At 42.3% G+C, this 15,648-nt stretch overlaps 1 protein-coding gene across 1 annotated transcript in view; it reads left to right on the top strand.

Annotated features, from left to right (window-relative positions):
• Nucleotides 1–13,451, top strand: part of ft (cadherin-related tumor suppressor fat) — a 53,061-nt gene extending 39,610 nt beyond the window's left edge. Inside the window, exons 5-20 of the mRNA XM_034316883.2 lie at nucleotides 150–563; nucleotides 659–991; nucleotides 1,060–1,237; nucleotides 3,470–3,650; nucleotides 3,719–3,972; nucleotides 4,095–4,525; nucleotides 4,699–5,043; nucleotides 5,155–5,484; nucleotides 5,610–7,841; nucleotides 7,923–8,199; nucleotides 8,279–8,560; nucleotides 8,663–8,967; nucleotides 9,049–9,758; nucleotides 9,833–10,202; nucleotides 10,289–10,504; nucleotides 10,594–13,451. Of these exons, the coding sequence (XP_034172774.2) occupies nucleotides 150–563; nucleotides 659–991; nucleotides 1,060–1,237; nucleotides 3,470–3,650; nucleotides 3,719–3,972; nucleotides 4,095–4,525; nucleotides 4,699–5,043; nucleotides 5,155–5,484; nucleotides 5,610–7,841; nucleotides 7,923–8,199; nucleotides 8,279–8,560; nucleotides 8,663–8,967; nucleotides 9,049–9,758; nucleotides 9,833–10,202; nucleotides 10,289–10,504; nucleotides 10,594–12,639 (8,904 nt within the window). The 3' untranslated portion in view covers nucleotides 12,640–13,451. The remainder of the gene's footprint in view (nucleotides 1–149; nucleotides 564–658; nucleotides 992–1,059; nucleotides 1,238–3,469; nucleotides 3,651–3,718; nucleotides 3,973–4,094; nucleotides 4,526–4,698; nucleotides 5,044–5,154; nucleotides 5,485–5,609; nucleotides 7,842–7,922; nucleotides 8,200–8,278; nucleotides 8,561–8,662; nucleotides 8,968–9,048; nucleotides 9,759–9,832; nucleotides 10,203–10,288; nucleotides 10,505–10,593) is intronic.
• Nucleotides 13,452–15,648: the final 2,197 nt, after the last annotated feature.

The following is a 15,648-nucleotide window of genomic DNA, read 5'->3' as shown; positions in this document are numbered from 1 at the left end:
GTATGTTTCGTTCATTGTGTAAATGAAAATGATAGATCTCTAGATCGATCCTATGACAGTTAGGTAGTTATGTTAGATAGACAGGTTGTTGTTTATAAGAGGCTCGATTGTAGGTACATAATTAGAATTTCAACTTGTCGTTTATGTAGGTGACCATAGTGCTACTAGACGTGAACGACATGTCGCCAGAGTTCATATCACCGACCAAGATATCGATAATAGAAAACGCGCCAAGTAATACGGTAGTGATGGCGATTAAGGCGGTGGACAGGGACGAAGGACGAAACGGATACGTCGAGTACTCCCTGGAGGACACGATGCTTCCCTTCACCGTGGGTCCCGTAGATGGACTGTTGCGCGTATCTGGCTCGTTGGATCGCGAATTAAGGTCAAACTACACGTTGGAAGTAACCGCGAGAGACCGTGGCGAACCACCGAGATCGTCCTTGACAACTGTCACTGTCACGGTCCTTGACGAGAACGACAACTCACCGGTTTTCGACCCCCGACAATATTCCGCCACCGTAGCCGAAAATGCCAGCATCGGAGCTAGCGTTCTTCAGGTACGGGCTAGGAAATAATTATTTTTACCTTATACGAAAATAATTTAACTTATTAATTACATACCGGCCGCGACGTATTAATATTTTAATTACAGGTGTCTGCGATGGACCGAGACGAGGGTGCAAACGGTAGAGTGCGATACAGCATCGCGATGGGAGACGACAATCGCGACTTTACGATATCAGAGGACGGTGGTGTGATCAGGGTAGCAAAGAATCTGAATTTCGAACGAAAGTCTAAATATCATTTGACCATTCGTGGCGAAGACTGTGCATCGGAAGTTGGAGAAACAGCCCGGGGTGATAATGCTCAAGTAACCATCACTGTTCTCGATATAAACGACAACGCGCCTGTATTTTTGGATTCACCCTATTTGGCACACGTGATGGAGAATATGGTACCCCCTGGAGGAGGATTCGTGATACAGGTAACTACGAAGCCTATAGCGATCGAGAAATCTTACTGATCGTTGAAAAAATATTATAAATTGTGCAGGTGAAAGCTTATGATGCTGACACACCACCTTATAACGATCAAGTCAGGTACTTTCTCAAGGAAGGAGACACGGATTTGTTTCGAATCAACGCAAGCACTGGCGACATATTTCTCCTTCGACCACTCGACAGAGAATTGGTAGCAGAATACACCCTGACATTGGTGGCAATGGATACTGGTAAGTCTCATTCGCTAGTTACTATAGAATACTTTCAACTTTCAATATACCTACGTAAGTACATAAGCATTTCTGTTATTCTACCAATCAATGATATATTGTTTACTACATCTCTCAAAGTTCAATTTCGTTTCATCGAATTCAATTTATAAGAAACGTAGCTATATGCAATAAAAGTGTTAATTAGTACTGCTTAATTGTAATGATTATAAGACAAGCTTGATTAAATTGAATACGTCCATGAAGATAGAATAGAAAATTGAAATGAAAGAAGGTAAATAATTTTGTAAAAAGATGAAGAAGAAGCAAAGAAATCGCGGGTACAGAGAGGCTATTCCCCCTTGCAGATTCTTTAGAAATGTACCTTAAGGGAGCGGCTAAATAGGTATATAGGTATGCTGGAATCTTGCACAAAGACTGGCATTGAAAGGGTAGTCACTATTCTTCGGCGAGGATATTTTTCCGGCCATCTTGGTAACCGGTCTTAGCTTCTATGTAAACTGGTTGCGAATTAGCACGGACAAAGGACTTAATTATATTGGCTTGGCTTTCCAACAAAAAAATTACAAAAGAAATCGAAGGACGAACGTTAAAATAAAAGATGATAGAAGAAAAAAAAAATGATTTTACCAGCTGAAAAATATTCTCCAATTTCTTTTGAATCACAACTATGTATACTTTTTCCTCTTCATCGATACATCATAGAAATTCTGACTCGGATGAGACTAAATAGACTAAATAGACTAAATAGACTAAACAATAGACGATATATATATATATATACATATACACGAGTATGTATACGCGATGAGTTTAAGTAATGAGCGGTAAATATACAAATTGGATATAAATTTGTGGGTTGTTCGATGAGATTCTTTAAGCGGTGGGCAGTTTCTCGTCGAAATCTTTTTTATCGTTGGTCCAACGAAGCCGGTAGTCTCCCATTCGAGGGTGCCCACCTTTTTTCCCCCTTTTCTTCGTGCAAGCATCGGGGGTCCAATCGGTCCCCGCCGCGGTAGACAAGCCTGCAGAGTTATGACGCGCGATTATGATAATCGCTCTCCAAATGCCTTCCTCTGCCTCCACCATCCCCACCCTCAACACTTTTCCTCTTCCTTCTTCCTCCTTCCTCTCTATACCGCCATTTCTCCTTTGCTTACAACTCTACCATCCTTCTACCCTACCCTACCCCCCTGCCCTTCAACACGCTTTCGCTTCTTGCACGTTTCAGACCCTGAAACGAGCATCTCTCCAAAGATCCTACTCTCGAACCCTGTCGCATTATACTCCTATTTTATTCATACGTTATGGCTGTCGCGTGTGTACCTGCCACCTATCCTGCACCACCATTCCGCTCCAATTTTGGAACGCGTGTCCTTTACTATAAGGGTCCACCTTCTACCCTATCCTGTCCTTTGTGGAAAGCAGCTTGCCGAGTAGGCAAATTTATTGTTAAACATTATCGGATTGGCACTGTACTAATTTGTCAATTCACAAATTATATTAATTTATTTATTTTCTACGTATTAATCGCATGAAGAAAAAGAAAAAAGAAAAAAGAAAAAAGAAGAAACTACTTTTTAACAAGAATACGTGACGACGCAAGCCATCAGACTATTAAACAGACGAGTAAAGAATAAAGAGTAAAGAGGTGTAACGCTACCAAGTGTAAGCCAGTATATCTCTGGCCGAATTGGCCACCAGGGAACACCGCCTATACCAGTGCACACCATTGTGCTTTGCAATTGTTGTTGTGCTCGTAACCCTGGTCGTAAGTAAGAAAGAAAGAAAGAAAGAAAGAAAGAAAGAAAGAAACGGAGCGTGATTGAACGATATACGCTTATAGAGGCGCGTGGCCCTGGGCCACGGCAACGTGTACAATGTACCTGCTGCAATCAGAGAAATCAAGTCCCCCAAAAGAATAATGGGCTGTTTTAGGCGGCGCAATTAACTCGACGGTACCGACCGCCTGATACTTTGTAAAATCGTAATTTGTCTTCTTTTAAACTTACACGGCTGTGTATCAGTGAGATACACTAAAGAAAACAAAGCACACGAAAAACATTTGCAATCTTTTATTTATTTCTTCTCGGTGAATACTGTAACTCTCTAAAGTCTTGAATAATTAGTAGCTAACTTGAAAATGTTTTTCTTTTTCTCAACCACTCTATACATGTACAATTTGTGGAATGATAGATCGATCGATTGATGATTATCGAACCTGTTCCACAGGTTCTCCGCCATTGACTGGATCAGGCATAGTTAGAATCGTCGTGTTGGATGTGAACGATCATAGTCCAGAATTTAGTAGGCAAGAGTACAAAGCAACGGTGACCGAAAACTCCGGTTCCGGTACTTGGGTCGCTAAACCACACGCCACGGACAAAGACGAGGGTCTGAACGCGAAAATCACGTAAGTCATCTGATGACTCTACTTAATCTATCGTTCTAGGATTACTAATAACCTATCTAATTATACAGGTACAGATTGTTGGGAGAAAATTCGGAACGTTTCACCGCAGACCCTGAGACTGGAGAGGTGTTCACGGTGGTACCTTTGGATCGTGAACAAACCTCGGTGTACCATTTAACCCTGATTGCTCAGGATTCTAGTCCAACGGAATTAAGGGCTTCTGCTGTAAATTTGACAATATTCGTGACGGATGTGAACGACAACGCGCCCAGATTTTCTAGTCCAAGATACACAGCCTATGTCCCGGGTGCTACCAAACCAGGTAAGGGCTCTGAAAACTGTGTTCGCGTTAAGTGAAGTTGAAAAATACCGAGAAAAGTAACACGCGTGTGAAGTAACGCCTGAAGTAACGACAGAGGTAAAAGCCCATCGTTTCCTTTAAAGGTGATTTCGTGTTCGGCGCGAAAGCGATGGACGACGACGACGGTGAAAATTCTCGGATCGTCTACCGTCTCCAGGGAATCGATGCCGAGAAATTCGCGATCGATTCGAACAGCGGTGTGATCAGAGCGACCCGGGAATTGGCCAATGACGAAACCAGCTACCAATTGCAAATCCAAGCGTCCGATTCTGGCGCGAATCCTCAATCCGTCACCGCGGACTTGGTCATCCATTTGTGGGAGAGACAACTGTTTCCAAGCTTTCGATCCACCATCAGCACGAGATTTACCTTGCCCGAGGATGTGACAGAGGGACGAGTTATCACCAAGCTAAGCGCAACGACCCCAAAAATTGGCGCTGCGAGTAATCTGGTTTACGGAATGGCTGGGGGAAATGTTGGAGATGCCCTTAAAATTGATCCACATACTGGAGAGGTTTGTATCAATTCTACTGGAGACTTGTGTCTCCTGTTCTCAACAAATTGATTCTCGTTCGAAAGATAATAATTGAAAGATATGCCTAGATAGATGTAACGACGATTGTGCAGAATGAAAGTAAAATTGTTATGTTATGTTATGTTATGTTATGTTTGTTTGCACGTACGTAGGTGTTGGTGGCGTCTGGATTCGATTACGAAACAGCACCGTACTACGAGGCTTGGGTCGAGGTTCGTGATTCGGACACTCCGGCACTAAGAAGCGTTGTGCAATTGCTCGTGAACGTAACTGACGCTAATGATAATGCACCGATAATGGAAGCCTCGATTTATAATGCAACCGTACCGGAGGACGAGTATCCACCTTTGTTCGTCAGCAAAGTTTCAGCGAAAGATCGTGATTCCGGCGAGAACGGGCAAGTGTCCTATTACTTGGTCAACGATTTCACGGATACTTTCGTAATCGACTCTGATAGCGGGGAAATTAGTACCAATGCGAAATTGGACCGTGAAGAGGTGAGGCGATTGTTCAACGATAAGTTGACCTAATTAATAAGTTAGTTAAATAATACATATAGACGAAAGCAATTGAAAATCTCATTTTTTTTTTTTTTTTCCTTTCTTTAGATTGCTTCTTACGAGTTGATCGTAGAAGCTAGAGACCAAGGACAAGTATCCTTAACTGGTACAGCCACCGTACTGGTCACTGTTTTGGATAAGAATGATAACCCTCCACAATTTACACGATTATTTAGCGTAAACGTGACAGAGAACGCAGAAATTGGCACTTTTGTTATTAAGATAACCAGCAGTGATCGTGACATTGGCCAAAATGCTAATGTTACTTATAGTTTTACCGACAATCCAGGAAGGAAATTCGCTATTGACCCTCTTAGCGGAAATGTGACCGTAGATGGACACTTGGATAGAGAAGAACAAGACGAGTATTTGCTAAAAGTTGGTATAAAATATCGTTATACCGGTATTTAGATATACGTACATATATGTATAGTAAAATTCATTGGCTTCGCTATTCTCGAAATAATAATAATAATAATATCGATGTGATTTTTATCGCGTAGCTGGTGGCGGCAGACAGTGCCTGGCAAGCAGCAACCGCCCTCACGATAACCATCCAAGATCAAAACGATAATTCACCAGAATTCGAGGAGAATTCTTATCACTTCCACTTCCCAGAGCTACAACCGCCTGTTGCACACGTTGGCCAAGTGACCGCGATCGATCGTGACAAACAAGGACCAAATTCAGTGATATCTTACAGTCTATTACAACCGTCGGACTTGTTCACCGTCGACCCAGCCACAGGAGACGTGTTCAGCAAAAAGACGTTAAAATACAAACACACTCATCGTCCGTCTTCTCCAGAGAATTTATACTCTTTGACAGTGGTCGCTACGGACAATGGAAAGCCACCGTTATCCTCGAGGACAATAGTGTACGTGAACGTTGTAGACGCGAATAACAATGCTCCAAAGTTCGAACAAAGATCCTATTTGTACCCTGTACCTGAGAACTACGGACTTGGCAAACGAGTGATTCGTTTAGTGGCCAAGGACGATGCTGATTTCGGTGTGAACGCAGAGATCGCTTATTCCTTGACGAACGTTAACGGAACCGAATACTTTTCTATCGATGAAAAGACTGGATGGGTTTACGTTAAAAAAAGTCTGGCCAGTGTTTCGGTGGGCAGCACCTTCTTGTTGAAGGCTCAGGCAATCGACAAGGGTGTCCCACCGCAGAAAGATCAAGTTTCGTTGAGTTTGGTGATATCAGGAGAGAACAAACACGCCCCAACCTTTGCCGCGGATAGCTATCAAGTGAGAGTACCCGAGAACGAACCCGTTAACACTACCATCTTGACAGTGAGCGCCACCGATGGCGATGACGGTCCCAACGGAATGATCAGATACAAGATATCGGCTGGAAATGAAAGGAACGAGTTTTTTGTACACTCCATCACTGGTGCTGTTACTATACTGGAACCTTTGGATTACGATCTGGTGCAGGAATATAGACTAAACATCACCGCTACGGATTTAGGATTCGAGCCTAAGCAAGCTGTTGCGACATTGACTGTGAATGTGTCCGATATCAATGATAATCCTCCAACCTTCAACCAAAGTGTTTACGAAGCTTATCTACTGGAGAATTCACCGCCTGACAGTTTCGTTTACAAGGTAGTCGCTCGGGACATCGACTCGCCAAAGTACGCGGTGGTGCAATACAAGATCCTAGGTGGCACAGGCAAAGATCACTTCCGGATCCGCGAAGACACCGGGGAAATCAGTTCGGTGATCAGCTTCGACTACGAGGAGGCCAACGAGTACACGTTAGACATAGTCGCTGCTAATCCAGACTCGAATCCACAAATGGTCGGATTCACGACCGTGCTGGTGCACGTTACAGGCGTCAACGAGTACTATCCAAAGTTCATTCAACCCGTCTTTCACATGGACGTGTCCGAGAGTGCAGAAGTTGGCACCTCCGTTGGTCTGGTTCAAGCGACCGACCAAGACGCCGGTGAAGATGGTCGCGTTTACTATCTATTCGTCGGTTCCTCGAACGATAGAGGATTCTCTATTGGTTCCGAGACTGGTATCATCCGGGTTGCCCGCCGGCTGGACCGCGAAACGCAAAACAGAGTGGTGTTGACGGTGATGACGAAGAATGGTGGAGGGATACGCGGCAACGATACCGACGAAGCTCAAGTTATCGTCTCTATTCAGGATGGAAATGATCCTCCAGAGTTCTTGCAGACCAACTACGACGCCACGGTGTCGGAGGGTGCCGCTCACGGAACTCGTGTTCTCACCGTCAGGGCAGTCGACAAGGACATCAAACCGCAGAATAATCAATTTTCATATTCCATCATTGGCGGTAACATTGGACAAGCTTTCAAAGTGGACCCACAAACTGGAGATATAGAAACTGCCAAGCAGTTGGATCGTGAAACTATCCCGGTTTACGATTTAACGATAGGCGCCATAGATACCGGATCACCGCCTCAGACCGGTACCGCTCTAGTCCATATCGAACTTTCCGATATAAACGACAATGGACCCATCTTTGATCCACCGGAGGTAATCGGCTACGTGAACGAGAACGAACCTGCTGGAACTATCATCATGACCCTTAGTGCTACCGATCCCGATTTGCCACCAAATGGAGCACCCTTTACGTATAAATTAGTTGGGGGAAGACAGAGCGATATGGTCACTTTGGATAAGCATACCGGAGTGCTAAAGACTACTAGGAGTTTGGACAGAGAAGCGATGCCTCAGTTGGATCTTGTGGTTTGTATACGAATAATAATATTATAATTAGCCTTACAATTACTAAAATTGATTTTTCTCTCTTTTCTTTTTTTTTTTAAGATTCAAGTTGAAGATTCCGGAATACCACGAATGAGGAACGAGCATACGATAACTGTCATCGTTACGGATCAGAACGACAGTCCATCGTCACCCAGATCGGTTCACGTCATCGTTCATTCTTTCAACGAACAAATTCCATTAGGAAAGATCGCTGATGTACATCCTAACGATCCAGATATCACTGGTACCTATTCCTGCAAGATTCTTCAAGGTTCCAATTCGAGGATTCTTAGTATTCCTACTGCCTGTGATCTTCATACGAAAAAAATCACGCCAGGTTTGAAACGTTCCCCTAATAATTCTAATTAACTTACAAACTTAGAAAAGTAATGACGAATTGAAATTTTCTGCCATAGGAGTCGGCTACTCCCTAAGCGTATCCGGTAACGACGGTCGCCATCCGAACGTGGTGTCCAAAGTGACCGTTGAATTCCTCGTCTTTACCAATACTACGATCGAAAACAGCGTGACGCTGCAAGTGTCAAAATTGAGTGCAAGAGATTTTCTAAGCCAAAACTATCGTGCCTTGCTGGACGTGTTACAGGAAGAGATAGAAATCGGTGACAATTTGAAGATCTTTAGTCTTGGAGAGAATGCATCCGACTTAAATATTCATTTGGCAATAGAATCTCCTCAAGGTAACATCAATTACACCGCCTAACTTTACCAATATTTCTTTCTATACTTTTTCATTGGTTTTGTACCGATTTCAATTAATTATATAATATTATGTTTAATAGGATACCGCAGTAAATATGATGTTGCCGAGCTACTAAATCGTAATCGAGACAAAATTAGATCACTTTTGGAGGGAAAAACCTTTACCATCGGTTATTCGCCGTGCAAACGTATACCCTGTGAGAACGGAGGTAGTTGCAGCGATAAATTGGTTATATATAACGACGCTAGAATCACTGACAGTCAAGCATTGATTCTAACGTCACCGAGAATGATGCACGAAATGAGCTGCAAGTGTCGCGATGGATTCACCGGAGATAGATGCGAGAGGAGGCAAGATCCTTGCTCGCCGAATCCTTGTTTACTCGTAAGAATTTTACATCACGCCCATATACGTATACTCCTCTTAATTATCTTACTAATTGAAAGTGGAACGAATAATTTTCAGGGAGGGCAATGTCGACGATTAGGATACGACTTTCAGTGCAGTTGTCCGATAGATCGCGAAGGAAAATTATGCGAACTGGAGAGGGGCGATGCTTGCGCGAGTAATCCTTGCCGAAACGGTGGATCCTGCAGGAAGAGTCCAGACAGCTTTAGTTTCTTCTGCTTATGCCGAGCTGGCTACAGAGGAAACCATTGCGAAGCGGTCACGGATTCTTGCAGGCCGAACCCTTGCCTCTACGGAGGTTTATGCGTAGGAGAGAAACCCGGCTACAGATGCAGCTGTCCAGAAGGTCGTTACGGAAGACACTGCGAAAGGTCCACCTTTGGATTCGAAGAATTATCCTACATGGCATTCCCAGCTCTCGATTCCAACACCAACGACATAACTATCGTCTTTGCGACCACGAAACCAGACGCATTGTTACTCTACAATTATGCCCCGCAAACCGGAGGACGTTCAGACTTTGTGCTGTTGGAATTAGTGAACGGAAGAGTGGTGTTTTCGTACGGAGGTGCGCGAAGCGCCATCACCTCCATCACCATCAAAACGGAACAATCCGTGTCGGATGGAGAATGGAGGAAAGTAACAGCAACTAGAAACGGAAGAGTCGTGTCTTTGAGCGTATCCATGTGCAGAGAACACGGAGATATTTGCGAGGATTGCAGGCCAGGTGATGGCACTTGCTATGCGGACGACGTGGGACCAACTGGGTTAGTATCCATACATACCTAACGACTGAATTACGAGTTCTTGCATTAGAGATGATTCCTTTCTCTCTTGACAGAACCCTAAATTTCAATAACAACCCCCTTCTGGTGGGAGGACTGGAGAACGCAGACCCGGTGTTAGAAAGGCCAGGACAAGTGCACTCTGACGACTTTGTAGGATGCGTACACTCGGTATCGGTAAACGGTAGAGCCTTGAATTTATCGAATCCCATCGCGTCTCGAGGGGTGAAATCTACTTGCATCAGATCGAAGAAGAATCCTTGTGTCAAGGATGGAAAGGATTCGATCTCTGTTTGCGAAGCGAACTCAAAGTGCTACGACAAGTGGCATCAAGTAACTTGTCAATGCGGATCATTAACGGCACCCAACTGCGAAGCTGCACTTGATCCTGTTACTCTAAGCGAGGGTGGATACGTTGAATTCAAGGTACGCGGATAATTAATAATAATAATAATAATAAATGACCGTTTAATCGAGGAAACTCTAGAATTAAGAAGCTTTTGGGAATTTAGATTTCAGAGAAACACAGAAGGATGCAACTATTAGAATTCTTGTACGGTGGTTCAAGTGTGTGGCACAAAAATCGAACGAAACGAGCAGTTAACGAGGATACTAGCTTTATAACAAATCCATCACCGATGAAGACGATCGGTCTGATGTTCAGATCGGTCAAATCTGACGGTATTCTGATGTACACGGCAACGAACAAGCATTTCACATCGGTGGAGGTAAGAAAATTGATATGTATATCATTTCGTTTCGTAGAGATAATTTTTGAAAAGAGAGAAACCTATAAAACGAACGTACGATGTTGCAGCTTCGCAATGGACAACTGTTTTATGCATCCCTGCTGGGATCACCGGTTAATATGTCTGGCAACATCGAAGGAGGCCTAGCGGACGGCCAATGGCACAACCTGACCCTTCATTCCTACCTGCGAGGACTAAAATTATTGGTGGACGGTGTTCAGATGGGCGAAGAGCTGGACTCTGCCGGTGTTCACGACTTCCTGGATCCGTACTTGTCCGTCTTATCGATCGGTGGGGTTAGCCAGGACCTGTACTATGCTCACAGCGCTGGCGCCCGAAGTTTCGAAGGTTGTTTGGCTAACTTCACCATCAACAACGAGATCCAGCCGTTCAATGGGTCTGGCTCGATCTTTAAGGAAGTATTGTATCACGGTAAAGTGAATACCGGATGCAGAGGGCTTATCGGAATCAGTGCAGCAGCGACCGCTGATCCGCTGAGCATAGGTATCACTCTGGTAATAGTGTTCTTCGTTATCCTATTGATCGCCATTCTGGTCAGCTTCATAGTTTTTCGACTTAGACGACAAAACAAAGAAAAGTCTGCCCCGTCGGTGGTGAATAAGAACACGAACGCGATAATGACCGGCAACTCGCTTGTTGGCACCGGTAATGAGAATCTCATGTCCCGACACGAAAACACCTACATATCCGATGCGTCAGACCTGCGTGGAGTGGGTCATATGGGGCCAGAATTAATCTCGAAGAAGTACAAGGAACGAGAGATGAACGCGACGAGCGAACAACATCGACCTCAGAGGCCGGACATAATCGAAAGAGAGGTAACGAAATCACCGCCCATTCGGGACGAACACCCGCCTTTACCTCCACCGGGTCAAAGCTCGTTGCACTCGCACGAGCACAACCCAGAACCTGACATGCCGGAACACTACGACTTGGAGAATGCTAGTTCGATAGCACCGAGCGACATCGACATAGTCTACCACTACAAAGGGTACCGCGATGGCATGCGCAAGTACAAAGCGACCCCACCGCCCATCAATAACTACGCGAACCATCACAAGCACAGCGGACAACAGCACAGGCATACCGGTCCCTTCCCTCCTAGGGCTTTGCCACCGCCTAACGTCGTCAGTCAACCACCCGGACCAACTCAGAAACTCCTACAAAGCACCCCACTCGCCAGATTGTCACCCAGCAGCGAATTATCCGCTCAGCAACCGAGGATACTGACCTTGCACGACATCAGCGGGAAACCGTTGCAAAGCGCACTTTTAGCAACCACATCCTCCTCCGGAGGAGTCGGCAAAGACGCGTTGAACTCTAACAGCGAGAGAAGCCTTAATTCACCCATCATGAGTCAATTGTCCGGATCTACGGCTAGTCGCAAGGCCCCGCAATCCAACAACGAAAACTCTGTGAACAATGTCTCATCGGGACCGATGGGTCTGACCGCGGAAGAGATAGAGAGACTCAACTCGAGACCAAGAACGTCCAGTCTGGTGTCGACTCTGGATGCGGTGAGCTCGTCGAGCGAGGCCAGAGGTCCGCCTACCCATGCTGCCCTTCATCTTCACAGAAGACACACCCCACCTGTCGAGAGACTCGAAAGAAGAAACTCTTCGACAACCGACGAGAGTGGCAACGACAGTTTCACCTGTTCTGAATACGATAACACCTCCTTAGTCGGTGATAAACGTTCGGATAACCCGTTTGCCAAGCAGGATGACGAAGAGGTGGTGGTGGTCAATCAACGAAGCAACGAATCCTCGCAAACTACTAAACCCCCGTTGCCACCAAATGTCAATTACGATGCATTTGATAGTTCTTTTCGAGGATCTCTCAGTACTTTGGTAGCTTCCGACGATGATCTCTCCACCCATATGGGAGGACTTTACAGACCTCCTAATACCGGATCACCATCCACCACTACGACAGCGCTCAGCTGGGATTATCTACTTAATTGGGGACTAAACTTTGACAGTCTGGTCGGAGTGTTCGTCGATATCGCGGAACTGCCGGACAGTGCCAATCGTGTTCCAAGTACGCTTAGACTGCCAGCTAGTATACCCAAGCCTTCCGAGGAATACGTTTGAACATTTTACAATTTTTCCAAAAGACTATTTCATCTATTCATCCTACTTCAAATTTCGTTGTTTAGACTAATCACACCCTCTTACCTTGTTTATTTAATTTTAACAACACGGACCTGATTAAACGTTCGAAGATGAGAAACGATGTCTTTTTCAATTCGTCAAACTATCACGAAATAATACTCACGCGATCAATGAAAAGTCAGTTGAATTATAACAGACCGCGAGTTGAATACGCTTTAATTGTCAATCGAGTCAAGTCATAACGAGAAAGACGAAACGGACGGATTTATTATAGATTGATAAACGAATCGTTACGTTTCTTCGTTTCCCGATCGGTGAAAAATCAACAATGTAACGTTTTGTCTTGCCATAATAATAAAAGAATACTCGAGACGATCGATTATTTAATCAAGATAACAAACACATCGTTTGATTTATAATCTTGAAACAATGTCGTCATAGCGACGTGTCGTCGATATTTTAATGGGTCGTCTCGCGTTAATTCATTGTGTCGGGATAATTGTGTGAATTTGTAAATAATCCGCGATCATTTTCAATTAAAACGAATCTGTTCTCGCGAACCGCGAGTACCAGAGTTAGAGATAAATGTTAGAAAAATATTTCTTTTTTCGTCGAATCTTAAAGATTCGGAAAAATATTATACGATTGTATCGCGAACGTAATTACACGTAACTATTATTATACCAACTTGTATATAAAGTACCTTAACGATCTGTGCCAGATAATCTCGATACAGTCGTACAATATAGATATAATCAAACGATGATCATTAAAAAAAAAAAAAAGAAGAATAGATGCTTCATCTTATTTCTTCGCGTTCCTCGTGGTAGCCGCGTCCTAACGACTACAACTCTACTTGTTCAACGTTTTCGTATGTACAATCATCGCAAACGTTGGACAGAGTGTTACTACCAGACTGATTTTTTTCTCTCCAATGTTTCGAACAATTATCAAACTATCGCACCAACGATCGTCAAAATTGTGTAAATTGTTTCGTTGTAAATAGCGTACGCCTGATTTGTACAAATTGTGTGAATGGTACGAATGGTCTACTTTATCATCGATCGTATTTGTAATAAACAAGAGATTTGTAAAAAAATATTAATCTTTATATTTTATTCTACCATTATAAAATTACTTTTCCACCCCATTAGTGAGACAATACTAACGCAATTCAAAATTTAAGCCTAAAACGTTTTTATTTCTACTTTTTTTTTTTTTTTTTATGAAATCCTTCCCAAATCCTCCTCAACCCTTCAACGATGAATCTGATTGGTCGAAATGGGAGGACTACTACGTTACCTTTCGCAAATAACACATGACACATGTATGCTATATGTATAAGTACATAATTAAACAATACTGACCTTGCATTCATTATTATTAATTTTCTTTCCGTAAAATTCTATTTGCAATGTGGTACACTTCAGAATCTTAAAGACATGGTTCCTGGAAAAAAATATAACAGCGATTAAATAGAAAAAAGCATTTTCGCAGCCAACTCGCTCGTATTATTTGCTGCATAATTAATAAATATACCATAGAAATAATGATACAGTTATTAATTAGTCATCAAATCATAACGATTGCCCAGGTCTCGCCACGGGGAGGTTGCTGCGGGTAGCATCCACCCTCCATTTATGCAAATTTTTATTTTTATTTTTATTTTTATTCAATACCATCATCCTCTTGATGCACACTTGCAAAACATTTTTGACTGTTATGCAAACGAACAACAAAAGGAGCATTATTTTTATTCACAACCTACCTATCTACATTTTTTAATTTTGATTTTGATTACAGATCTGTAATTAATAAATATACAATTGTATATTTGTCCTACATACTTATATTACTAAGAATATCTGTCTATACGAGCGCTCGTCATTAAGATATAATCATTCTAGAAAACCATAAACTTACAACGTGTTTATATAACAATTTTAAGGGCTGTACATAAATAAATACAATGAATTTGTTGATTTTGTCGTCCTCACCAGAATACTTCCTGAAAGAAACTACGAAAAGGATTAGATACAATTTTCAAACATACTAAGACTCGTATTACCATAATACCAGAATACTTCTTGAAACAAACTAAAAAGAATTAATTACCAAAATACGTCCTGAGATATTTCTCTGCAACAGAAACTTATTAATTGAATCCATATCAAGACAAAAAGTTAAATAGCTAGAAAGAAGATGCATTAGTACACACAAAACTTATTTCCAATGAAAAGAAGGAACATCAATTCAATTCCAGTACCAAAATAAAGAAAAAAAAGATTTAGAAAAATATATCGTCACTCAATAAGTGATTTGATTTAAAAGGATAATTGTTTTTCATTTTATAGTATTTAATATTCGTTCATTTATTAACAAACAGTAGACGATATTTTAATTGAAACAACTATCTTTTACTGCAATATACGTACATACAACCATGACTCTACTTGACTTTATTGCATTATATCATTAAATACACTTTTCAGTGCAAATTAATTGTAAATGGAAAAACTGAAAAGAAAATCGCAAGAGTACTTTGCTAGTCAGGAAAAGAATTTGAAAATTTATAAAAGTAATTTAATTAGCTTCTCCGTAAGCTTGAAACGAAACATCGCGATGAAAAATTAAAACTGAACAACTCGAACAACAATTATCCACTACTTTTGTTTAAATAAAGTAAAATAAAAATCGAATGAACAAATATTCCTTGAAATAAATGATCACCAATAATCAAAAAATAAAATGAATTTCCATTTTAAATAAAACTTTGAATAAAGTTCTATTTAAAACTTGATCGTATCTAATATTATCCTGAAAACATTAAATTCATATATTATTTAACAGTATTTCCAATAACCGAACGCTCAAAATTTTCAAAATTAAGAAAAGGTAAGAAAAAAGAATGGGGGCGGGGGGCAGTGGGAGGGAGGGTACAGGGGAACCTGAAAAGAAAAGTTTGACTGCCCATAAGAGCAATCCCTA

Source organism: Osmia lignaria, chromosome 16, assembly GCF_051020975.1.
Source record: "Osmia lignaria lignaria isolate PbOS001 chromosome 16, iyOsmLign1, whole genome shotgun sequence".
Taxonomy (NCBI): Eukaryota; Metazoa; Arthropoda; class Insecta; order Hymenoptera; family Megachilidae; genus Osmia; species Osmia lignaria.
This window is presented reverse-complemented; position numbering and strand designations above follow the sequence as displayed.